General features: G+C 42.2%; 1 protein-coding gene across 5 annotated transcripts in view; it reads right to left on the bottom strand.

Moving 5' to 3' along the window:
- The window catches only part of ACO1 (aconitase 1), a 533052-nt gene that overhangs the window by 387040 nt on the left and 119310 nt on the right, over positions 1–26702 (bottom strand). For all 5 annotated transcript variants that reach the window (XM_086961481.1, XM_086961482.1, XM_086961478.1 and 2 more), the window contains exon 2: positions 16110–16227. In XM_086961481.1, the coding sequence (XP_086817607.1) occupies positions 16110–16206 (97 nt within the window). In that variant the 5' untranslated portion in view covers positions 16207–16227. The remainder of the gene's footprint in view (positions 1–16109; positions 16228–26702) is intronic.

Below are 26702 nucleotides of genomic sequence, written 5' to 3'. Positions count from 1 at the left end.
GTGCAAGCCCTAATAACTTCCCAACCTAAGCCCAGGAGGGACCACTTTAACTCATCTGCTTTTCGCCTTCTATCCTTACTAAATATAGAATATGAAATACTAAGTAAAGTGCTATCCAGTCGTCTCCAATGCCTCCTGCCACAATTAATACATATTGACCAGTGCGGATTCATACCTGCACGGAATACATCTCACAATATACTCAGGCTATGCAATTTTATGTTTGCTTGCCTCTGAGGAACTGATCGGCCTGGAATGTATATTACTAGATCTCTGCCAAGCATTTGACAAGCTAGATTGGGGCTATATGCTTGCTGCTCTACAAAGATTTGGGTTTCCCTCTGAATGCATGCAATGGATTTGGATACTCTATCACCTCACTGCTGCCTGGGTACGCACAGGGGACACATCACCTGCATATCAAATTCAAAGGGGCACGAGACAGAGCTGTCCCATTTCACCCATGTTGTTCGTGCTCACACTCGAACCCCTCGCCCACAGATTACACACTGAAGCAATCAATTGGGGAATAACTCAACCATACACTCCATGCAATATCCCTTTATGCAGAAGATATTCTTTATTCCAAAGATCTATGGGAGAACCTGTGCACTGTAGCAGAAGTTTTTACTCAGTTTGAATCCACTGCGGGACTAGCCATCAATTACGAGAAATTATAGGCATTTCCCTTTCGAACTGATCTACCCAGGCACACTATCTCCTTTGGAGATCGAGACATAACGGTGGCTCAGACCTCTTTCCGTTACTTAGGAATTCAAGTTTATAGGAACACTCTGGATCTAAATTGTAGGGAATATACATAAAGCAATAAACTCCCTGCGCGCCCAGGTCACATTTTGGACGTACCTGCCCCTTTTGGTCGCTGGCAGTCCTTAAAATGGTGATGCTACCACAGCTCCTTTACCTCTTTACTCATTTTCAAGAAGTAATTCCCAGAGCTGTTTTTTAGACACTAAACTTACTGTTAACTGACCTAATTTTGGTCTCTGCCCGCCGATTAATTAGTCCAGCAAACTTACCACTCCCATCGGATGCCGGTGGAATGGTGGCACCTGACTTTTGTCCCTACTGCCTAGTATGGCAACTGCAGTGGCTTTCCTATTGGCTAGAGGGCAGACATTTGCACAAAATAGCTTACACAAACCACATGCTCGACCGGGGCACACTGCATGAGTCGTTGTGCCTGGGGGATTGGTCCCCACTCTCAGCTCCCCTGCCACTTAAGATAGCGCTCGTTTACTGGAAGCAGGCCTTTGAATACACAGCATATACTCCAGCATATGCTCCCAATATACCAATTCTGGGGATACCAACTCCTACAGAGATTCTTAGGAAATGTAGACTCGCTGTTTACAAGCCGTTGTATCGGTGAATTGTTCAGGGACGTGATGTTATTGTCACATACAGATTTTGTAAATGAGCAAGGCATCACAGGATCACTCTCTATAGTACATGCTAAACTGATCCATTATCTTTAACGTCACTGTGAACTCCAAGAGGCAGAACTGGCCACAAACAATTTTATACATTGTATTACTTCTTATGGGAACAGGAAGACATTTGACCCGATGGCTATATCAAGGTATCCGAGCACACTAACTGTCCCCTTTAGTTGTAGAATGGCACAAGTGGGAAGAAGACATAAAGAGACCGCTCACAGATAAGGAATGGAAGACAATTCTGGAATATCCGAAACTAGTATCCCACAACATACGTTTCAAGTTTATACAATATATGTTAACACAATGTGCCTATTTAACCCCACACAAACTGCACTTCATCTCTCTCACCATTATGGCTGCCTGACCTAGAAGCACGGAGCGAGATGAAGATTTAATACACATGGTTTGGTCTTGTAATGGCTTACGCAATTACTGGGAAACGGTCACAGCAGCACTGAAGGAGGTAGTAAGCAATATGGGATGGCATTTGGCCAAAACATGTGTACTAGGCTTATATACGCGGCAGAAAGGGAGAGTAACACAGGTCAAATTCATAGACTTAGCACTCATTTTAGCGAAGAGATGTAGAACTAGGAGATGGAAATCAACAACCGACCCCCGCCGCCCCCCCCCACGCCAATCCCTCCCCCCCCCCCCCCCAAAGATCCAAATTTGGAAGACACAGACGGCGAACTATAGGGGGATGGCAGAGAGGAAAGCAGAGTTCTCCGGAAGAGACTCATCGAAATGCAATGGGACATTATCAGAAGCCTTTAAAGCAGCGGATACATTAAATACTCCGTTGTAAGGACACTAGATAACTTTGATACACCCGTATTTAAAAGGGGGCACCACAGATGACACAACCCTATCTGCCTGAATCTAATGTGCTCCTTCTACAGATCAAACAGACAGTCTGGCTGATAGTCCGAATCAGTCAACCCAAACACACGTATCCCGAGACCCCAAATCATAGATGCACATACGCCGAGCTTTACCACAATGGTCACCCAATATAGGTTGGGATACTACGAGGCACCAGTCAGCAGGGGGGTGATAATTAGTTTTTTTTCCTTCTTTTGTTGGATTATTCCGGTTGCACTAGGGACTTTTTGTGTGTTGTATTTATTTATTGTGAAACACAGAAAATCGATACAGCAGTGTTTATAATAATCAGCAGTCATTAGCGGGGGAACAACAACATGCAATGGTGATCGGAAAAATGAGTATTGTCCCGTTCTCATGGGGAGGGGACAGAATAGGGGGGGGGGGGGAACGGGGGAAGGGGAGGCAAACCAGGGACTTTGTTATCTAGTCATGTCATATACCAGCGGGGCCGCTAAGACCAAAGCGACTGCTCGAACTACGAGGATGCAATCCTATTCAATTTAAACAGTAGATCGTAACATGAATTCATCCCATAATAGCACTATACTGCTTTGTACAATGATTATTGATGACCTTGTATGCACAATTGCAAATGAATACTCCGGTAATGACTAAATTGAAATGGCTGATTAAATATGTTTTAAAAAAAAAAAGTAGGGGCTTTCCTCCATAGCATGACTAAGGAGACACACAAGGCTAATATCTGGATAAGTATGAAGACCACTGACATCTTAGAATTCTTCATGATGGTATCCATCATATTGTGGGACATATTAGTCCCCTTCATTGTAACTGAGACAATGCTGAAAAGATTGTCTAATGTTTGAGCTTTACCACGTTGAGAATGGTGTCTCAGTAAGAAATTCGGCCTGTGCGTCGGCTGGAGCGACTAATCTTGGCAGAGGTTGTTGAGGATCCTTCTGAGTCAAGTAGCACAATGGGTTGTAAATCCTTCTCTGGAGGGGACGTTGATGCAAAGGGAACCGGTACAGGGGATGGCATAGGAACCAAAGTCAACACCAGATCCAATGCTGAACGAGACACAGGTACAAGGGGCACAGACAGCCCATCAACTGGTGGAAGTTCGACTGGAGTCCCCTAAAAATACTAGAATGCAAAAGGTGCTCCAGTGGGAACAAGTACAGTGCCAAAAATGTGAAGCTTGGCCTCTCAGGCCTCTACTCTCTGAGGAGCTGCTGACAACCCATAGGCTTGAGAGGCACCAGAGCTAGACCCGGAATCACTCAAATGTAGATCAGGAGAAAAATCGGGAGCCACATTGATACCCTCTGGAGTCTGAAGCTGGTGGGAAGGTGTCCCATTTCTGCTTGGACTTCCTACGTTTTTAATGGACTTACCCGAACACTTTGAACCGTGATGGTGAAGTGTTGTAGGAACAACTTTGTGAGCAGGAATGGGACCTTCCTTTTGACTTGGACCAGTCGCCTAGCTGAGTCTTGTGTTCGAATACGTAATATTTGGGCTTATGGTTCCATGTAGACTACGGATCCATCTGGGCACAGTCATCACAGGACCTGAAGTCGAGTTACAACACTAGGCACCAAAAACGTACTTCTTGCAGGTCCCTCGCACACACATCTGTTGGTGACAGTCCCTAAATGGTTTCAACATTGTTCTTTTAGGGGGTGGCATTTTACCCTGCACAATGGTAAATTTTGTTACAAAAATGTGGTCTTTAAGATCAAGAAGAAGCTCTGGATCCACATCTGACAGCAATGAAAGTCGCATGAGTGGAGCTTATTTCAGTTTCACTCATTAAGTCTGGAGCTGAACAATGCTGGAACGGAACTGCATGATGCTACCTAACGGCGAGCAAGAGTACTGCTCTAAATTTTCTGGATTGAGTCGGGGACCTGGAGTAAAATTTATAGGTTGAGGAATCTGTTGTTAGAAATACCCATCAGAAAGAGACTTACCATACTGGAAGATGGTACGCAGAATAACATGTCTGATTGCAGATGCTATGACCACATATTCATTCAGGTAAGAATGTCTTATGACAGTGTATGGACTTCTCCAAGTGGCGGCTCTGCAGATATATGGTGAGGCCGGTCAATGAACAGCACAACGGATACAAATAAATTCTAATAGAGTGTGCCATGAGCCCTCATTTGAGGGGATGGTTGGCTTTGGCATGGTAAAAATGTGATGCAGGTGGTGATCCCCTGCTTGTAGAGCAGGCCTGCCAAAAAAAACTAAGAACTGGTCTAAAGCTCAGAGTGCCATGGGTCTCTGAATGTACAGCTTCAAATGTTATTGAACATCTAAAAATGCAAATAGGGTCAGATTCAAAAAAGAAAATGAACAGACTTCAGGTTCGTGGATATGCAAATCCTTAGGTATCATTGGAATAAACCTGAAGGTGCTGCAAAGGATGAACATGGGAATACATGAACGACTCACTGATTAAGTTGGTGCTAGGAGAAGAGCCACCTTCTAAGATTCCAACTTGATGTCAGCTCTCTGATCTGGCTAGATCAAAGGTTTCATTAGCTGTGAAAGAACAGTGTTCTGGGGTCTCAATGAGTGAAAAGGATGTTGCATAAACTGCTTGTTGATGCAGTGAGACAATCAGAGGTTCACCTGAAGCCTGATAAGGCTGAAAGGAGGACCTTCCCCAAGCTATGATGTAGGGCATAATTTGCAAGACTCAAAAGATATGGTAAGAGCTGAAGGGGGTTAAGAAAGGTTTAGGTCTAGCTGGTAGCTACACACAGAGAACCTCTTCCATTTGGCTATTTAAGTCTTAAGCGTGGTAGAAGCCTGGGCTTTTGCTGTCGTGCAGGCTGTTCAAGTGAACACATTCTATTTGCTCGGGCACCAAGCTGCTAATCAGAGAGAAGCAACACTTTCCACAAAGAGAAAGTGGATGTGGCTACGGAGACAATATGCAGAATCATGTAACCGTATACTAGGAGCATTTAACTGGTGACAAGCTTTATAACTTGCTGCAAGAGTCCTTTTTACCGTTTAGAGAAAATGGCATAAAAACACTTAATAGATAGTGAAGAGCATGATTACAAGGCCTGGAAAGAGCAAAGGATAAACTATTGTAGACACACCAACAAGAACTATTATATACATCTAAGGGCTTAGCACCACATGGTTAAATGGGTAATGTGATTGATTAGGATAATGATATGCTTGTGCAACCATCAAAGATATCAAAGTCAATAAAAAACATCAAAAGAAGGGAGTGTAAATACGGCGTCCAAGTGACAACAGACCATTTACGCCGCTCTCCTCAGGGTCCCAACACACCAGTAGCTATAATGATGCCCGACTACACCGGAGGGGCGGGGAGACGGACCCCAAAATCAACAGAACGTTTCAATGCTTTCACTGAGGAAGGAAGGGGCTCCAAATCCTCTTCTTGGGGAAGCCTCCATCTCTAATACAAATGCATGGGAAGACTTGTGGCACTAATAAAGGCGAATACTAAATGTACTATTAAACTGGAAACCAGGCTGTACTCCTTCCTTTCAGACTGGATACAATCAGAACTATCTAGGTTAATAAAGGGAAGTAAGGCTAACAACAACCTTATATATACAGTTCACCTGGTTTAAAAGGTCAGGAAAAGTAGTCCCAGAGCTTCTGGTGTCCCTGAAAGCGGATTAGGCTTTCAGTCTGGTGTACTGGAGTTCTCTCTTAAGGACTCTGCGCACACTGGCCTGGGGCCGAAATGTGTTGGCATGCTGAAGAATATTATGCTCCATGTCTAGAATTAGCTTAAGTGATAAGTGATCATATCTATTTTCACTGAGCAGAGGCTAACGCAAGGGTAATCCTTCTCAGCATTACTTTCAGAACTCTGTGTCAAACCATCTACTACCCACACAAGGTAGGATGAAGCTCCCAGGAGGGTCGAAAGTATATTAAAATGTCATTGCTATGAAATGTTCAGCTGACCTTATCCTCAATAGAAACTTAATTCCAGCTGTGCCTCAAGCGAAGGTGAATGCCTTAAAGTCCTGTATACCATTCAGATAGTAGAACTCAAAATGCATTGGGCCTTTACAGGTCTAACTATATCTGGCCTCTTGACTGCCTCCGCAATGACGTTTGTTGAAGGCATCCCCTTTTCTCCCCTGCAAAGGAAGGGTACACAATCCTCATATGAGCATTGCCCACATGGTTGTCTACTACTTTCAGGTTCACCCTGTTATAGTGCAGGAAGATAACAGAAAACTTCAAAAACATGCTCCTAGGTTTCGTTTGGGTGATTCAGGATTTTATGAGTCCATCTGGTTGACCACCCTGCCAAACTCTACAGAGGTACCAAGTCTGACTAGTTTCCAATGTATTATAGGATTTCCTATTTGAGAAGTTTTGTGGATTGGCCCCTCAGGACAACAAGACCTAGCCAAATATGGAACTAGCTATTCTTACCATATTGCCTCTGGGGTAGGATTTAGAATTGAAGCCAAACCCAGACAGGCCTCCCAATGCTTCTCCTAGAACTCATACTAACAGTACAATAAGGGTCTGAGATACAGTCTTTAGATCTATAAACCGACCACGTTTCCTTATCAGCACAGACCTCAGGCCACTTGGTAAGTTGAATATAGCAGGTTCCCTTATTATACCCGAACTAGTTGATAACAGTATCATAAAGTCCTTTGAACCCTGCAAACACATTTTTCAGCTAGATGAAAATAAACTATTCCACTGTACACAGCTGTGATATTGGGCAAATAACACTTTGGTAAAACATGCAGCTGCTAGGGAGATTTGCCCTTTGAAAAGTTCTCCTCAGTCTTGTGGATCAAGGGGTATAATTTAAGACATTTATAAAAATTTGCCAGACGCTACTACAAATAGCTGTTGACCTCGTCAGGAGAAATGGAATCTAGTACTGGGCAGGCACAATCAAATGTTGAATTTGCTTAGCTTTATTAAGTATTAAACAAAACTGAATAATAATCCTGGCTGCTACAGACCCATTTCCCTCCTTGATTCTATGGTGAAGGTGTGGCAGGACGAGTTGTCCTACAGAGTTTACAGGATTGGGCAGCTGAAAATCAGGTGCTGTCAGACTTTCAGTACGGTTTCCGGGAGGGGCTGGGTACAATTGAACAGAGTTTAAACCTGGCTATCCTCGTAGGGAAATACACAAGAGCTAAAAAAGGGAGGCTTTATTTAGTTTTTGTGGATCTAACAGCAGCGTTCGAGTCAGTAATCCATGTCAGGCTTTGAGAGATCCTCGCAGACTTCGGAGTGGAGCCCAATATTATCACCTTCCTGCAGCGACTCTATGAGGGAATGTCGGCCAGTGTCAGTGCACAAAAACCTTCCCTGTAAGGAGAGGGGTTAGGCAGGGGTGTGTCCTGGCCCCCTTCCTTTTTCATCTATACACTAATAGGCTGGCCAAGGCACTCCTAAAGGGAGGACAAGATTTCCCTCAAGCAGGCGGGCGACCGATTCCGGCCCTGCTATATGCCGTTGATGCAGTGTTAATGGCGCGTACGCAAAATCGCTTGCAAAGGGTTTTGGACAGTTTTAACTCTTATGCCCGATTTGGGTTTATCTATCAATTGTTCAGAGACTTTTATAATGAGTTGTGGTATAGGGACACGCAAGGATAAGGGCAGGGACATTTGTCTGGATGGTAGGAATCAACAAGAACTTGCATCAACAAGAACTTTCTCGTACCTTGGTGTCCTTTTTAATTTGAACGATACTTGGACCCTCTCAATGGAGTCGAAAAAACTTGGCTTTATTAGATCTACTAGTGCCCTTGCCATCTTTGCGAAGAAGTTGGGCAGGAAGCCACAGGGCGAATTCCTGCAAATATATAAGGCACAGAGTATATCGGCAGTGATTTATGGGGTCGGGTCTGGATTTTTGTTAATTCTTTCCCTCTACAAACTGTGGAATACGCCTTCTTAAGGTATATTCTTTCAGGTCCTCCTGGCATGTCCTCATGTGTGTGACATGAGGAGCTGGGCCTACCGTACTGAACGTACCTCATTAAACTGGAGCCTATCCTCCTATGGCACAGGATATGGCTTAGTGAACATAGTGAACAGACTGATTTAAATCAAGATATCCTGAGGATTGTATTGGGTTGGATGGGTCGCACAAGATCCCCTAGCTTAGGTACGATCACAGGTTTATGATAGGTCTTGGCCACTCAGATTATTATACAAATCCTAGCTCTATGGCTGGAATCTCGAGAAAAACTTTGAAGAAAGAGGGCCTTGCTATGTTGGGATTATTAAGAGTAGCCGATGAAGGAGTTAAACTGACAGTTATGCAACATCAGTTAAGGCTCACTTCACTGGCTATGGAACCTTCTTTAGGCTTTGTCCCTGGTGGATATGATAGAATGATTTTAACCAGATTTAGACTAGGCACTGTACACAGACTAGTGACTACACCCAAGATGAATGACTGGTCAAGACCTCTACCCCCGTGTGTGTGCGACTCCGACTCAGAGCAGTCCACTATTCACCTATTGCTTTTTTGTAAGCTGTTTTTTGAATTAAGGAAAGTATGGTTACTACCTCTTCTAAGACAGCAAGGCCTTAGGCAATGCCGCCCAGCTCCTGTTCCCTTACAATTATTAGAGAATGAGCATGTGGCTTGGAGGGTCTCCAAGTTCTAGAAAAAGGTCCTGTGGCATAGGAAAATCAAGTTCTTTGAGGCCTTGGAGGGCCCCTTTCTAGGTGTAATAGTGGGATCTGAAATGCTGTTGGATACTATTTGATGTAACTTTTTAAGAGAAATTTTTCTTCTGTACTCTCCTGGACGGGCTCTGCGCTCTAGCAACGGCATGTTGCTACATGTTCCTAAAGTCTCCAGAGCAAGACAGGGGGGGGCGTGCACCCTCCTATAAAGGCCCTTTGCTGTGGAATTCTCTTCCACTTCAGTTGAGACTTACGCCCAATCTTTTTTCCTTTAGAAAAAAATTAAAAACTCACCTGTTCTCGCACGAATAACATGGTCACTCTCGTTGCCACTCACTTACTACAGTCTGCCCAAGTCATGCAAGCTACGCGCGGAGATACCCCTTCGGGGCTGATTCAGGCGCGATACAAGACTTTAAATAAAATAAATAAATAAATAAAAAATAAACGTGAACTTTGCATTTTATTTCTCTTAATCTATGTATTATTATAATCCTTTTTAACTTCAATTTTACGGATTGTTTTATGCGCTTTTATGGCTGTGAATATTATGGTTGCATAAAGCTAAATATTGATAGATTGAATAATTACTTAAAAGCAGAATGAAATGCACAGAATGAACAAGTAGTAGCAGTGACAATAAGTTTATTGGACACTAGTCCATAAAACATAAAACCACAAATACATAAACTAAAAACCAGTCTAGCCCAATCCATACAAATCCTGTTTAATGGACAATATAAAAGGTGCATTCCCACTGCAACATCATAAACCTGCATCTCAGACAGTAAACCCACCCCCCCCCAACCTAGAACGTATCCGATATTTAAAAAATGAAAGGCCTTAAAAACCTGAAAAGGAGCAGCCTTATAAAAGGTGTACTCCAGAAGAATACGACAGAGCATTTTGCATGAAGAGAGCACAAACAAACACCATTTTCATTGCACACCAAAGAAAGCTAAAAAAGATGGGGTAGCACCGCAATCTCATTTTCAAATCTCATTTTCAAAATGTTATTATGAAGCTTGGGGTCTGGCAGCTGGGACAAATACGAGAAAACATCATCTCAACCTTACATCTACTGTGTAAACTTGGTGGTTTCTCCAGAAGGTAGATCATATCCAGAGTCCAACCCACTTTAGGTCGATTCTGTCAATGCAGGTTTAATAGGGTAAAGAGAAGATAATTCTATGCGCCCATGTAGTATGCACAGCTTTAAGATCCTATATCCTTAAATGAACGTCCCGGGCTCACTCTCCTTCACTGACAAGGATGTCTTCTCAACAAAGCTTAGAAATGTTTAATTCTGCTTCATCCCAACCGATCTCATTTACGAAATTTAAAGTGCAGGAATTGGCCGTTACATACCAGAGAGCCAAGTGGAATTCTCTCCCAATACTCTAAAACATTGTACTCCAGGCAGACTTCGTAGACCCTTAAGACTGCGTTTTCCCCCAAATAGAGGGTTTATCAAGTGCAAAGATATCTGCACCATACAGGGTAAGGGGAGGTACTCCGTTCATAGACATTGATGAAGGGAACCAGAGACAGGCCCCATAGAACTGGTTAAACTTAATCATGCAAGTGGTTTGTAGCAGAGCTCTAGATCTTCAGCTCCCAATACAGCATTCCACTTTTTAAATTCCTAGTAAATGTAAACCCCAGATATTCATATGAATCCACCATTTCGACTGGGATAGAGTGCAAACCCCATGTATAAAATGTTATTACGATGTGGTTTTAATACTAGAACCAAGAATCACTTTGTGCAGGTAAGTTTCAGTGTTTTAAAAGTAGCAATACTGTTCAAGAATGCAGTAATGTTTTGTAAATCCAGTTATATAATTTACAGTATTAAGAATGTTTTCTGTAAATGTCAATAAAGTACAGTTGAATGATCCTGCAGTGATTTGGTTAGACAGTGCAATGCAATAGATAGAACTAAAATGCAATCCTATGGAGGTAAACAATGTTACAGTTAGCAGGCAAGTACTCAACTTACTCCCTCGGGCTTTGAGGGTTTAGGACAATACAGGGCAAGGTTCAAGACCTGGTAGGTATTGCACCACCAGCTGCACTGGGGCAGCCGGGCGCAGAGGTCACTGGGCCCAATGTTATCCAATGAAGCCCTTCACATTTTGCAAGTAAGTACCCCCGGTCTGACGACAATTGCCCAGGGGGTTGAGGTAAGCGCGGGGCACAAAACAACACCAAGGTGACATCACCAGTGGCACAGGGGCAGCCAAATGCAAATCAGCATGGGGGCCCAATGCTTTCAAGTGGAGGTCGTAGAGGACAAAGGCTAATGGGCCCCTGACCTTGTGGAAGCTACACCCCCTAAATGCCTGCCTCCAATAGGAGGGGGTATTTCCCTAAACCCTATTGGCTATCTTTCTCCATCTTCAAGATGGAGGACAGTGAATTTTGTGCTTTACCTCGCTTCCCCCACCAGAGGTGTGGGGGTTGGCAAAAGTGGACACAACTCCTGGCTATTGCATGTTTCCCACCTTTCTTCCTGCCAAAAGGGGCTGACCTAGGAAGGGGGACCTTCTGATACAGGAGAGGCTGGGGTGGTGACCAAAGGTCGCTGAGCCCTTTGAAGCTCACTGCCTCAGATTACCCATCCTGGCTGGGAGGGAGTGTGAAGCACTCCGCCCTGCATAGGTTTTGTTGCCGAGAGCGCTGGCTCTCAACCTAGGTGTCTAGAACAGCGTCTCAGGTCAGCAGGCTGGTTTAGAGCAGTTAAGAACACACTAGAGTTGTTATTCTTTCAGTGGACCACTCTAATGGGAGCCCGGAGTGCATTTCTTTAATAAATCCAACCCGGACATCAGGATGGGTTTATTATGGGGGGTAGTTTGATATCAAACACTGCTAGGTTCAGTGAAACACTCATGGTATTGTAAAACTCGACTTTGGGGAGTTTACAGCCCATGACTCTATAAGGCTTCACTGCCACTTGCAATATTAAGAATGGATTTAATATTGCATGGCCTTATCTGCTCATGCAGATATGTCCTCACCATAAATATGTTGGACTCTGCCTTAGGGCAGAGAGACCTTCCAGAGGGATGACATACATATACCTGGCAGTTCTGCTTTGGCATGCAACACAGGGCTGTGTGCCACATCGACCTTTCGTTTTTCTCTGCACCAAGGCACGCAGGCTGCAGGGCAGTACGCATGGCCTTGGTGAGGGGTCCCAGGTTGACAATACTACTGCTACAGCCCTTGAGTACTTTCTTCAGTATCAATGCCCTAGGTACCAGGGGTACCATTTCATAAGGTCTTACAGGGGTGTCTTAAGTTGGTCCAATTGTGGATTCGTTTTGGGGGAAAGAACAAAGGTACTGGGAACCTGATTGGCAGTGTACATTCAGTCAAAGCGCATCAGAAATCTGTCAAAAAGTGGGGAGGTACCCTAGCTTCCTACACCTATGCTGTCTAGTTACCTTCCTCAAATAGGATTTCATGTTCTGACAGAAAAGCCTCGAACCACCCTACAGCTCTGTTCTGGCCCTTTGACCGTACCATATGATTATTTAAGTTCACTCGTATGCATGTCAGCACATTTTCTAAAACCATGCTATACCAAACAAGTATATCTTGAGTTGACTCAATACATAAACATAGTCTGAGATTTGGTATGTGGCCAAAATCTGCAAGTAAGGCCTGTTCAAGCGTGTAGTGAGTCTCCACTGGAAACTTTTGCCCAGAGGTAAAACCCTTGCAACCTCGACCATTTCCTCATAGCATAGGGTGGCAAAGCGTGCCCAATGGTATAATATATAAATAAGGATATTGAAAGCTTAAGAAGCAATACTATTTTGTCTCCTTACCAAACACACACAGCAGCAAAAGATAGAAGTTTTTTTGTTGCAGCTTAGATATTGGAGGATTGTTTTCACTTTGCAAAGGCTCCCAATATAGGATGTTGCAATTTATATTAGTAATGAGTGCCGGGTCAGTAAGATCCACGCATATTCTGGGGAAGATGGAAGATGTTTTTAAATTGAAACAAGAATAGGTAAACTGACATATGTTCTATTTATACTACAAATGCCAACAGTCCAGTTGGTATTAATGTAATTGATGCAGCAATTTGCGATTGAACTAGCCATTGACCACTTTGCATTGAATTTCATGCAGAAACCTATGAAACTGTGCACAGTTCTACCAATAAGAGTCACCTGGGGCACATGGTTTGCAAACAATGGTATTTTCTTGAATATATGTAACCAGAGCTTGTGGCCCTCAAAATATTGCCAACTACACTGTACCTCAAAGCACACTAACATTATTCTAGAATTTGAGATTCGTACCCTTCTCGGTCATAAATATTGCCATAGTAACAGAGGTACATCCTACTGTGCGGTCTGATCACTCCGCTGATCATGGAATTGATCTTTTCTGGAAAAAGCACTATGGCCTGACTACAAACTATTTGCTAAGGTTCTTGCCTTTAGGCTATTCAGATCCAGAACTTATTTAGTTTCTAGTGGCAACATGGTTTTATGCACCGATACGTTCATATTAACACCGCATTGCACTTTAACACATCCTCCAATACCAGTTCTAATTTGTTATGGGTACTCTGCCAAACGGTGCAATTCTGGTGTGTTTTTAAACTCCAATTCTAAAACTAAGTGTACAACTAGCAGCTCATACAGGCTGTTAATCGAGCCATACCGATATACAGTGAGGTACAATGCAGGATGTCACCTTTCCTACACGGATATTTGCACTTTACTCATAACCATACATCATGACCACTTCCCAAAACGTTTCTTCCCCAGCCATCTGAAAAAACAAGTAATAGAAATCACAGCCAAAGCTGATGTGGCAATATAGGTCACCATAACTGCCATTAATTTGAAATAGCCGAGGATTTGTGACAGGTAGCTGGATAACAGCAAAATCTTGATAAGACATTGGAGTCCAAAGGGGATAGAAACAAATATTCAGCAGCGTTAAGAAGCAGTTTATTTAGGTGTAGCACTTAGAACTGAACTCAGACTTGATCATTCATAATAATCTTCATCAACAATGTTCTTCTCCATTGAAACAAATTTAATAGGCAGAGGGATTTCGTTGAGAGGCCAATGCAATAAGTAACAATAATAGGATTAAAATGCCTCCATATTTTACTATATATATATATATATATATATATATATATATATATTGTATTATATATGCAGCATTTGTAAAGGGGGCAGCTACCTCAGGGGAGGTGTCCGGGCGCTGGAGTCCGTTGGGAAGATTAAGTGAGCCATTGCCCAGAGTGACATGGCGCTGGGGTAACCTGCCGCCGGCGCCAGGGATTGAACCGTGAGCCCCCATGTTCCGGCGTCAGCCACCCTGGCCGCTGCACCACACCTCTTCCATATCACTATAAATGGTGCATAATGTCTATAAATAATTATCTTCGGTGGTATCAAATTGATTGTGCTTTTTGAAAAACTGCCATTAGGACAAGGAGAGTGGGCAATGCTCACTTTTAAAATGTTTATTAGATCTTAATGGGAGGTCAGAGAATATACCTCTTGCAGTTGATTCTGCTACTTTTTCTTTGAAGAAGTGTGGCTCACTGGTTAGAGGCGGCAGACCCGAGAGCAGAGGACGGCCCGGGACCAGGGTTCGATTCCCGGCGCGGCAGGTTTCTGGACCAGGGTCAGCGGACTCGATAATTCTCTCGCCTCGGTGCCCACTCTGATCAGCGATCACACTCGGCAACTCTGGGCATTAGCTTGCCTCATCTTCACTAACGGCCCCACCAGACCGCCGGGGATGCCTGGTCTCACCCTGGAGATACCCATTAAGGGACCATCTCTCAGGGAAGCCAGGAAGGGTTTCGCAGCGGTCGAAGCGCCTTGGGACCCTACGGGTAAGTAGTGCGCTATATAAATGCCTATACATTTTTTCAATGCATTAGTTCATTGCAATTAAAATGGTTATAAACTAAGATGCTGAATTGCATCACTGTGGCAAGCTGAACCTATTAGGCCCATTTTATAGTTTTTTGCAGTGATCTATGCAGTAAATGTAAATTGAAGAGTACTACTAGCAATCCTTAAAGATTATTACTCTGTGTCTGGAAAGCAAAGGATAGATATCACTACTCCCAATTATGTTCTCCATAGGAACCAAAATCATTAGAGGACCTTATGTGGAAATCTTCCAGACCTGCCTTTTTTATAATTACAGTTAAGAGATATTATCTTCAAGGGTCAATTTAGACTGAATATAACAAATTAAGGTCCTAATCTAGATTTACTGCTTCCACTGATTATTTTGCCCAACATATACTATTTCTAGCTGTGTTTTTATTAGAAGTCCTAATAATCTAGTGCATTTACTTCAGAGGTGGTTCAATAATTTGCCTCTGGCTTGATTCACATTGATGCACTAAGATCTTCGTTTTCAAAATGTGAAATTACAACAATAGAAGACACTGTAAAAGTCTTGTGCACTTATACAAAATCGACCTGTTGCTGAGAGGGTTGCGTTCCACGGTGCATGCACAACGACGCGAAGAATATACATGTGTGCTAATTTCTATCACACAACTCTTATTGCTTCAATGCAATGAATACTAATACTAATAGAGGAGTTTTTCACTTGCCAACTCAGAAAAATACAAAAGTCCTTAGCCCAAGCTTCGTGGTATGTATTTGCTAAATGTGACTAAAAGTGCACCCCATCCAAATGAAAAGAATGCCTACCAAGCGTAGAGACCACTTAGTCTTACTTAGAAAAGTGCCTCAAGGAAGGAGTGCGATAGGGACTATAAAAGGTTTTATTACATTACTAACGTCTCAAATTAGAAAAGTGCCTAAAAGGATTTGGAAATATTTTTTATCATCTCAGGTTAAGTGTAGTTGGAGTTATGAGTAGTTATGGTTGGGAAGGTAGTGCATGCAACATTTTTGTAGGTTTTACATTGGCCACTTCAATAGTGACATACAACCGTTGCTGGATAAAAACAATTAAAACATATTTAATATCCTTATGCATATACAAGTAGTGTTCCATTCCAATGTACATCTTCGGGAGCCATACTATAAAAAAAATCATGTCACAATTGACCACATGGTTTACATACCATATCTTGAATCATTTAACTTATTCAGATTGTAGAACTTTTTTTCTGGCTGCTCAGGGTTCAATGGGTCAACGATGTGTGCAAAGGGATTGCTCATGATTATAGACTGTCAGTGTACCTGAAAGAAAAAGAAAGAATCATTAGCCAAGGAAAGTTAACCATTAGGAACATCATATGCCATACTGTGCACCAACATATTAGAACACAACACATCCAAAACACACCCTTTAGTGCACAACACTGTACTGAAGTCTTATAGCAAGCAGTCAGTCAACCAAAGGGCACACAACCCTTTTCATAGAAATTACCCAGAACCATCAAGAGATGCCACCTAAACCTTAATCAACCTACATGCGAAGTACATGTAAATGATAACCTATATATTTCAAAAACACTAACCTCGAATTTCTTGTCCATCTAAATTCCAAGCCACTTGTTCACTATCCCCTTCCTCTCTGTCTTACTTAGAACTGTTCTCGCTTCTCCCTTCTCCTGATGTAAATTTACTTCTGGATAAATCTTGCCCATTTGCTTCTCCCACTAATCTTTGTCCAGCACACCTGCTGAAGGACACAAGCCCAATTATCTTGGAATATCTCTGTGCATTTTTCAGCAGCTCTTTAGAATTAGGCTCTGTCGCAAGTGTCTGGAAAAATGTATGGGATCTCCCCTTTACTGAAAAAATCATCACCTCGATTCTTCTATACTGACCAGTTTAGGAACCTTTTCCACTCTTACACAAGTCGATAGAAAAGTGTGCCTTTGCAACTGCAGGCTTTTGAAGAGACCAACAATATTGTTGATCCCTGGCAGAAAGGTTTGCCGTCACATGTCAGTACCGAAATAGCAGACTTTCAGCACTAGAGGACCTAACTAAGGAACTTATAGTGGTGATGCTGCAGCCTTGGTATTACTTGCCCTTATTGCTGCATTTTGCAGCCCTGACTACCACCTCTTCATTCAGAGGCGTCAAGAGATTGGCTGCAGAAGCAAAGTCTTAGACTGGGTTCAATCTTTTCTTTCTACTCGCTCTCAAAAGTTCTTCAAATCGCTCTTGAAATGGGGGAGGTGTCTCAAGGCGCCATACTTGTACCTTTACTTTCAACGTTTATATGCCACAACTTGCACATCTGCTACTCTATTTCAGGTCCAACTATAGATGATAGTCAACCTCTTTAAAATCCATCTCAATTTCTTAAGTCTACAGTTTATTTTACTACCTATCATACTGCAGAGCAACACTGGATATCAGCGAACTTCATAAAAGTGAACTTTTTAAAAACAGATGCTTTTAACTGGTGTCAGTGCTCCTTAGAGTATCAATAAATGTCCCATATCACCTAATCCTAAGCATGCTGCTGTAAAAACTGTTCAGCATTCAGACATGTTTCTATTTGAGAAACTTTCGTTAAATCTTAACATTTTAGTAGTTTTAAGTTTCCCGATTCTTTTTTGGACTTTCATTACCATGCTCATCGTTCTAGCTTTTATTCAATTTGATGCAACAGGATTTACTTAGAAGCCTCTAACTCAGCCCTCAGCAGCATGCTACGGGTCCAAAATGTGGCCACAAAACATCTTACTTACTGCAAAAAACGAGAAATATTTCCCTTGCTATCAATCTTTTGCACCAGCTCCCCATACACAAACATAGCTATTTTATACCTCTAACCACTGAGTATGGGGATATTCATTCTTCCTCTACTCACATTCAGCTAACCGATTCCTCCTTCATACCCCTCTCTCTCACAAGGCATGCTCTGGCGACAAAGCTTTTTCAAAAGCTGCTGCCCTCTTTGGAATTCTCCTCCTTGGTGTCTTGGGTGTCAACCTACCCCCCCCATACACACACACACACACTCCCGAAATTAACTACTGATCATTTTGAAGACTGGAGTTAAACAACATGTTTAAGGCACATACACCCATATAAGCAAAAATTCCATAGGTAAAAAAATTAATTAAAAAAAAAATACAACCACCAATCTGATCATCACTAAGCTGATAAATATAATCGGATCTGATCAAGAAGAAATCAGGCCCATATTCTAAAAGCGTTACCAGATCATATAAATAGTTTATTAAAGCAGATAGGACGGACAAGACTATTCTATGAAGAGAATGTGTACATATTTATGCACAAGGGGGAGTAATAAATAAAATGCAAAACAAAGGCAGCCTCATCTAGCACTCAGTGGCATTGCACTGGATGAAACCGTTTCTACACACGGCATGGAAGATTATGCAATTACACTGGACCCTAAATAATGGGAAAGTAAGCATATGGTTGTGACCAAAGTGTGATGGCCTAAGTGGCCTAGGGATGCATCACCACATTAATCAGAACAAACAAGAATTGGTCACAGGAAAAAGAAATATTTGGTCCTAGTATGCACATTTAGTTTTATCCTAGTTAAAGTTTTTATGTCGATTTTGAACATGCACTTTTTACAGTGAGCTGTGTCTTCGTCACCTGGGACAGGATGCCTAGGAGATAGATCATATCAAACAGCAGTGGTACTGTAAAGTGGCCAATATGCGACAAGTCAAAACTTTGCAAAACAACTAAATATATTTACAGTAAACATATAGTATATGGTTACAACTGAACATTTTCGATATGAATCCTGTGCTGGATACAGCAGTTGTTAGAGCCACTCTGTAAATGTTGTGGGTCTAGAGAGGAGAGGACCGAGATCCACCTGGATGGTTTGTATTACAGTTAGCCCTTAAAAAGCTCCTGCTGTCAGAGAATGTCTAAGACTTCAGAGTGTCCAATTTGGAATAGGTGAGGAAAAGGAGAGGAACCTGCAGGTTAGGATGTAATAAAGTCCAAGATGCCAGCCATATGTGATAGATCTCTTGCATTGGTGCTTGTCCTCTTTATTACGGTGCTCATTTTGTTAGCCCCTAAAGAATAAAATAAAAATAAAAACAGAGTAGGCTTTTAAAGGTTTTGAAGTGGTTGATCCTGAAAATGAAGATGTCCACAGTCAACGTATTAAATATGGACTAGCAGGGCAATGGACTTACTTCACCCTTCCATTGTCTTTAATGAGGCACACGTTCTGAGACTGCTTATGGTACTTCAGTAATGGGATTTCAGCACATACTAAACCAGAACAGACTTGCTCTCGGAGATCTCTGCATACGAGTCATTATTGGGTTACCACTGCAGTCTGCACATCAGAGAAGAGGTGGATTGTTAGAGCTCTGTGAATGTCTCAGTAATAGAATAGCAGGGTGTGGTGCAGGTCAGCATTGAGGTGCATCAGATCAGTTCTGGAAATGGCTCAATACTGGGATAAAAATGTGGTGCAAATCAGGATAAACAAATAATCGCATTCAGCCAGTGCCAAAGCACTGGGTAGCACTGGCTGGTGTCAAGTAAAATCACAAGAGCTTCGAGGATGTTGCCTATTGCAGGTCAAAGCACACATGTATTACAAGACCTCTAATTGTTTCAATAACGAAATATCAATGTATGGTGCAAGATAAAATGAGGTATTGTGAAACTGCTTAACAGATTAAATTACTCTAGTCCAACTATGGATGAATTGCAACAGATTAAATTTGAATACTTTCCAGTTTTAAAGTACACCATGAAATTCAAACTGGATGCGTGGGTTGAAATGCACTTTATAAATCTATAAAGTAAATTAGCATGTTCATCTATTGCCATACAGATGGTACAGCCAAAAACCTTCTCGGGAACTATCTGTAAGGGGCCTCAGCTGTAGTTCCTTTTAGATGGAATGAAGAACGGTGCAGACAGATTAAACAGCCCTTTACATTTCTTTTCTCTGCTGGGAGGGGGAAGAATAGGTCTAAAAAAATCTGAATGTAAAGGTACGATTTCTAGGGAATAGTGTAAATGAATACAACGTTTATAAGCACAGACCGTAAAATCCAAAATCCAACTGCTATTGCCGATATGATAAATCTTCATGCCTGTTCTCCACGCTATTAATCAACGGATCTCAAATGGTACACTTCTGAAAATGCATACTGCAGGGAGCTAACCACTCCTCCCTTTAGTTTAATCTTCCCATGGAGCCCCGTGGACCTATGATACACACACGAGACAATACATCAAAGAAGAAAAAAAACCAAAAGAAATATCCCAGCCCAACTTCCTTAGAAAAATTAAACTCGCCATTCCAACAAAATGCATTCAGAAATACACAAACCATGGCTATATCGCACCCAGCAAACGGAAATGCTATAGAAACCGACCGTTCCCAAAGCTACTCTAGATTGTTGCAGAGCTAAATAACTCACAGCAGACAGTCTAGCGAAAGGAACCAAGACGTCAGGATGAACTGACTTTTATTCTGATAAAAATGCCACTGGCTTCCCCTAGATGAAAGAATTAACTTCCAGGTGGTGTGTATCACGCGCAAAGACATACACCTTGGCCTATCCCAATAATTAATAAAGACAAACTCCTGAACGCAGCCGGAAAATGGTCACCAGCAGAAGTGGCGGGTTCCTCATGGTAGAAATAGGTTTACTTCAAAGAATAAGGGACTGTGTCCCAAGGATTTCTGCATCCGCTCTATCCCAGAGACTCTGTGGTGGGGACGAGTGATTGGTGCTGCAATAGAACAACTGCGTGCAATATAAGAGCAGAAACTGAACATTTCAGACCAGACACTGGATAGAAGGAGTGTACACTGCATGCAAGTCTACAAAATACATATGCTACAAACAGGAATATAAAAAGTAAAATATAACAGAGGACCGTGATTATTAAAGGGAGAGAAAAGCCAGACTTGAGACCATATGCCCTTACTCAGCTTGAGCTTCATACATGTAAGGTAAAACTTTAAAAAGAGTTGTTCTACTCTGAGTCGGAGGTTTGCAGTAGGCTTAAATGATGAATGGGTGGCTAGGGATTCATATCCACAGTGCCTCAAGCTTTTAGGCACTGCACAACAGCAATCGGGGACAAATGCTCGCCAAGGATGGGCAGCCGATGGGAAATCGGTCCTAGTGAATGTAGAAGGAATGACGTCCAGAACACAACAAGTATTGTTACATGGAGGTTGCTTGGTTATTTGTGAAGGACGGTGAGAGCTATGGGCACACGGCTGCTGAGGTTTGGAGAGAAGTGATTGAGAGGCTACTTATAGGAGAGAAAAAAATACATACATTTTTGGGGTTTCAATGTTGCATCTCATCTCCTACACAAATCTTCCAGCCCATCAATTTGACAGCTATAGAACGCCTAAATATGGCATAATCCATAATCTATAACAATGCCCTCCCAACGTCTTCAACTACTGCCCCTGGCTCATGCGCTCTCAAATAACATGGTGTGACTTATACCTGTGGCCAAAACAGTGACCTATCTGAGGCAGGGAGTAATGGCATGTCAATGCATGGCCTGGTGATAGGTGTGGATGTGTGGGCGCTGATTTGGCCTACCACTCACTACTGCAGGCCTTCTGAGAGACTTCTACCAGCAATTTTCATAACCTGTCAAGACAAGGCTTTGAACTAGAACTCCAGAAGACTACCCTAAACTAGCTCCCAGCCCCGCATGGCTTGACATGGTGCCGATGACCGCTGCTTCATAATGACAGAGCCAGTTTTTTTCATTTTTTTTTATTCTGCCTCAAAGAGGGTTTGTTGCCACAGAAGACGGAACATCTCACCCGAGTGCTGCTCGCTTAACTGTACCTGCCAGTCAGATGACGGGCGAGAGGTAAGCTGAGCAACTGATCTGTTGTGTGGACGTGGAAAGCATAGCCTTGCTTGCAAGACCAAGAGAGTGTAAGCAACCAAGTTGCACCACTGCTGCACCAAAATGTGTTCAATTGACAATTTCCCCTTTGATGGTAAGCTTTACAGTATATAATACAAGTAAAACAGGTCTCAGAACAACCAACAAATTAAAACGTTATTACAGTGGTGTGAAATGCCTGTTGCCAAGACTGGCTCAACCAAAACGGTCAAATGCAACTCTTCAGCCTCTACACTGGCAAGGTTTAATTCAGGTGTACATATATCGGAACAGGTATTTAATAGGGTGCAAACTAGCTCATACACGCAGGAGAGCACTTTGGAGAGCAAAAACATATTGAATGAATGACCGTACTAAGAACATTGCTCACTGATGGTAGTAGCCCTTCCTCTTTAAGCTCAGAACCTCCGACACCAATGAACAAGACATTTAAAAAAAATGTAAAAAGGTGTCCGTCAATAATGGAACTGGTGCTCATGTAAAGAGCTCCGATACCTTCGAGTCTAGTTCGGGCTATATGAAACTGAACACAAGTGAACGCCTGGTACACGTTTCACAGTGCATAGTATAAGAATTTAATCAAGCAGTTCTCCCCACAACTGGCGCCTATCGATCACATTCCAGCGTCAAGATATTTTGTGTGTTACTCCTTTGAATCTCACCAGCCTGAGGCAGGCCATTGCTCGCCACTTAATTCCGCTTCAAGTGTTGATCCCTCAGCTTCTAGTCACGCTGCAGTCAAACCCCCTGTATTACAGATGCCAGTTTCTAGCCTAATCTCCTTAAGGTCAGGTTTCTTAGCATTTTTAGCAAGGTCATACAAGCGTGAAATGGGAAAGTAATTCCTTGCTCGTGTGAAATAATCTTTTTTCTTTTTTAGGTTTCTTTCACGGCCATGTACTTATTTCATGTTAGGCGCAAGATTTGTAATACTTACTGAAGCTGTAGAAAGCACAGACACAGTCTTTCCAGGACAGCAGTTCTGCCCATGGGATAAATTTAAATTTAGCTGGTGGGCAGCAGTTCATTTTCTTTACGGTTGCCTCACAATGGTCTTTGGTAGTTTGTTTTATAATTTTGTGTGGCGGCTTCAAAACCTACTCTTCTCTCTGGTGCTAGGTTACATTTTTCAGAGTTTAAGATTGGCGTTAGCCATTCCTTTCTACAAGCAAATCAAGTAATTCACGAACATGAAGTAGGAGTTTAGAAACATAAAACAAGCATTTGCATTGCAGAGGGTCTCACATTAACGAACATTTGAGCTAATAGCATTGCAAATAACAATGCCTTTTATTTATTTATTTTTAAAACAAATAAAAAGCATGGTCATTTACAATGCCTATAGCTAAAACTCCCGCAAATGCGAGAACTATTCAGTGCTACAAAAAAGATATATATTTTTTTAAACGTTAGGAGAGAGCTTTCCCTGCCTGCAATAGCAGGCAGGACAAGGCTATTTGTGAAAATAGTGCTTGGAGGCTGTAATTAAAGCCCACAGAGCAACAACACGCGTAACAGGGGGTGTTGCGGTGGGAGGTTATAAAATGAGACCAGGCGGCACTAAGGAGGGACTACTACGCCTATTGACCACTGAACAGCCACAGTTTACAGTGGACAATGACAATCCAATGAAAAATATGGACGTAGAGGGGCGGAGCTTAAAGCCCCTACCTCAATACAGCATGCCTCGCAGAGCTACGCATGCCCTGGCTGGACCTACAAAGGCATTAAACTTGCCGGAAGGGGAAACAGACGATTCCGGCTTTCAAGGTCCCCAATATGGCAGCTTTGGGGAAACTCACGGGGTTATTTCCCAGACTTTCATGTGAATCAACCTTTTTCATTCTTTTCCAGGCCCCAAAGGACTGCTCTGCATGAGACTATTTCAAAACGCCACACTGCTTCATTAATACTTTGGCTGATGTGCACGGATCAGCATAGGGACAGTCTTACACAAAGTTAAGGAACGCCTTTCTAAGGTGGTCTTGACAATGCTAAATGTGGTCCTCTTTTTTGCTATTTCAGCTTACCTAACTAGTTGTCTAAAACTAAATAAATAAAAATAAATGCTCTCGAGCCTTCAACTGAGCAAATTAAGTTAAAATTAAGACTGAGCTGCAACATTTACTTTGCCATGGCATTTTCATTATGATTGAGCTTCGAAGAACTACAGACAGGTGATGTAGAAGTGCTTCAGAAAAACGAATTATCAACTCGAGCTGAAAGTTTTTTAAACAAAATGGGCAAATCCAGCCCTGCCAGAGGTAAATGCAGAGAACTAAAGATCTTGCAGGCTAATGCAAGTGTTGTGTCATTTTTAGCCCCACTACCTTAAGTCCTTCTTTGCCATTTACAGCGGGCGTGTAAATCTTTACAGAACATTTCAGTCCACAGTTGACTTGAAGACTTTGGAACCATCTACACAGATGTGGCAGGCAATGTTAAAGATTGTTGGCCTGGTTTTCATTTTGTGGGTACCAGAGGAACCTAGATCTTGCTCTTTCCAGTTAACGTTGTTGTACTGCTGGCCTGTACTCTAATCATTCACTTAGGATCATTTTGAAAAGTTATTGGAATGTAGTTCTGAAGAAAAAAGAAATCTGAATCCAAAGACCCAAGAAATGACATCTGTTAAACACAACTGATAGGCATAAGCACAGGTAACAAAGCTCCACTGGAAAATAGGTCTGCCACTTCTCCCACATCCTGTCTTCCACATTTACGATGTCCATAACCTCAGCAGGGGAAACATTCAGGATCTGGGACGGAATGTGGATCTACTAATCCAAGTCTTCATCATAGTGAGGTGTCTGAATCAGACATAGGCTGTGCATCTTTTGCAGGTATTGATTTGACGAAGTAATCAGCCGCAACTAAAACAGCAAGTACAGTTTCAGAAGGCTTTTTTTGCAGTTCAGATTTTTTTGCTCTTTAAAACATTTTTCACTACCACCATGTGTTTGTCATTGAATCTACAGCTTGGCCCCAAAGAGTTTTGAGCTTGAAGGAAGTGTATTTTCAGGAGCAGCTAAATCATCCCGTTTTAGGTCTGGCATAGAGCCAGTCTCACCCAGAATCATGCACTTCTAAATAAAAATAAATAATTACAAAAAAATAACATGAAAAATTAGTATACGGGGCCTTTTCAGCCCTCGTCATCCACTGCTCTGTTCTACTGTCCTTCGCATTTGGCTTTCAACCACGTAAGTATACAGCAGAGGTCAATCAATTAGCCCACTCCAGAGATTCTTTTTCTTGCACTGTCAGTGATGGCATTTTACCGGATGTGTGCACATCTATCTAAATCTAAGTGCACTTCAGTGCCTGGTCTTGTGCACCGACTCTGTCAAAGTTTCTCTCCCCCTTCTTTATCAGGTTTTTCTCCAATTCTTGTGCGTTTGTAATAGGTTGTCACGTAATAGTAATTCCAAGCCAACAGTACACTTTTCTGTCTGCCAATAGGAATCATATATTCCTCTGAAGTGCACGGTTTCAACATCTGTTCACATTAGATTTTCTGCTAGAAATCACATCTTCTACTCTATTAAAATTATACGCAGAGGTTCATTTATTCTCCTCATTATTTTTGTTGTGGCATATGCTTGCAATGGAAAATGTAACCATTACAACAGCTTGGCAAGGCCAGAGCTATTGGATCTACCAATGCTTTCGGTATATTGACCAGGTATTTTGGTCTATGTTCTTTGAAACCATAGGCTTGGTGCCCAAGAAGCAGGCTCTTTGTAGGTTGTTATGCCAAAGGCAGAAAGGTGGAAGTCTTTCAACCTCCCTAGGTCAGTCCAGCATTTTCTTTGCAGTGTTTGGCCCAGATCAAAGCTTAATTTGTACCGGTGGTAGCAGGTGGTGGGCACCAGCACTCACTAAGCAGCCTTTGTATTTAGCAACCCTGGCAATCAGTAATACTGGTTGCAGTCTCCTAGGACAAAGATGGGCCCCTGACCGTTTTTTTTTGTGTGAGAAATTCAGCATCGACGCGGACAGAATGTCTGCTTGGGATGTGGAAGTTACGTTTAAGTTTAAATTATTTTAAGAACCTACCATGTGATATCAATAAGCTTTAACTCTAGGGCTGGTTCCTCATTTAATTCGGTTGTTCCAGCGATAGCTCTGCATAGTGAACATCCGGCGTTTTGACTTTTATGCCAAAGCCTAGGTCTGCAATATCTATTCCAAAAGCAGCATGCTACTGGTGCCTGGTCCTACACCATGCCTGAACAAGGACTGGCAAAGCTGTAGGTCTGGACTTTTTGCCAATGCTATTCGGGATCAAGTTCACGCAATATAAAACTTTATGAATAAGTACTGATAAAAAAATGGAGAAAAAAGCGCGAGGACGTGTGCCAGCGTGCGTCATAACATATGCGTATGTCTGTGTCATGACGCTAGGTCAGCTCTGCGGGATAACAGTGTACCGTTATTCAACTCATATAGCTATTAAGACTATTTCGTAGACATAGATAAATAGCATGGACAACGTCACATGTAATTTTGATTATTTGTATTAGGAACCCACAAGGAGATAATGTGAAACTTATTTTACAGATTGATAAAAAAAATTCTAAACGTCAGAATTCTCGAAGTCAAAGCAATGTTCCTCTTGCATAATAAATAGGCATATTAGTCCCGTGAAACTACTCAAAAAGGAGCATGAACCTTATTCTATAGATCACAAATTACACAGTAAAATCGGTATAGGCACCTTACCGTAGAAATTATCTTTATCCTTCCCGGCACAGCTCATTCTTGACATCACAAACACAGATTAGTATTAAAAAAGGGAATTCGTTTCAGCTGTAATTTGCTTTTGAACCCTCAAGATAGGC

Source organism: Lissotriton vulgaris, chromosome 3_1, assembly GCF_964263255.1.
Source record: "Lissotriton vulgaris chromosome 3_1, aLisVul1.2, whole genome shotgun sequence".
NCBI classification, from domain to species: Eukaryota; Metazoa; Chordata; class Amphibia; order Caudata; family Salamandridae; genus Lissotriton; species Lissotriton vulgaris.
Note: the sequence above shows the minus strand (reverse complement) of the source record. Positions and strands in the feature narration are given on the sequence as shown.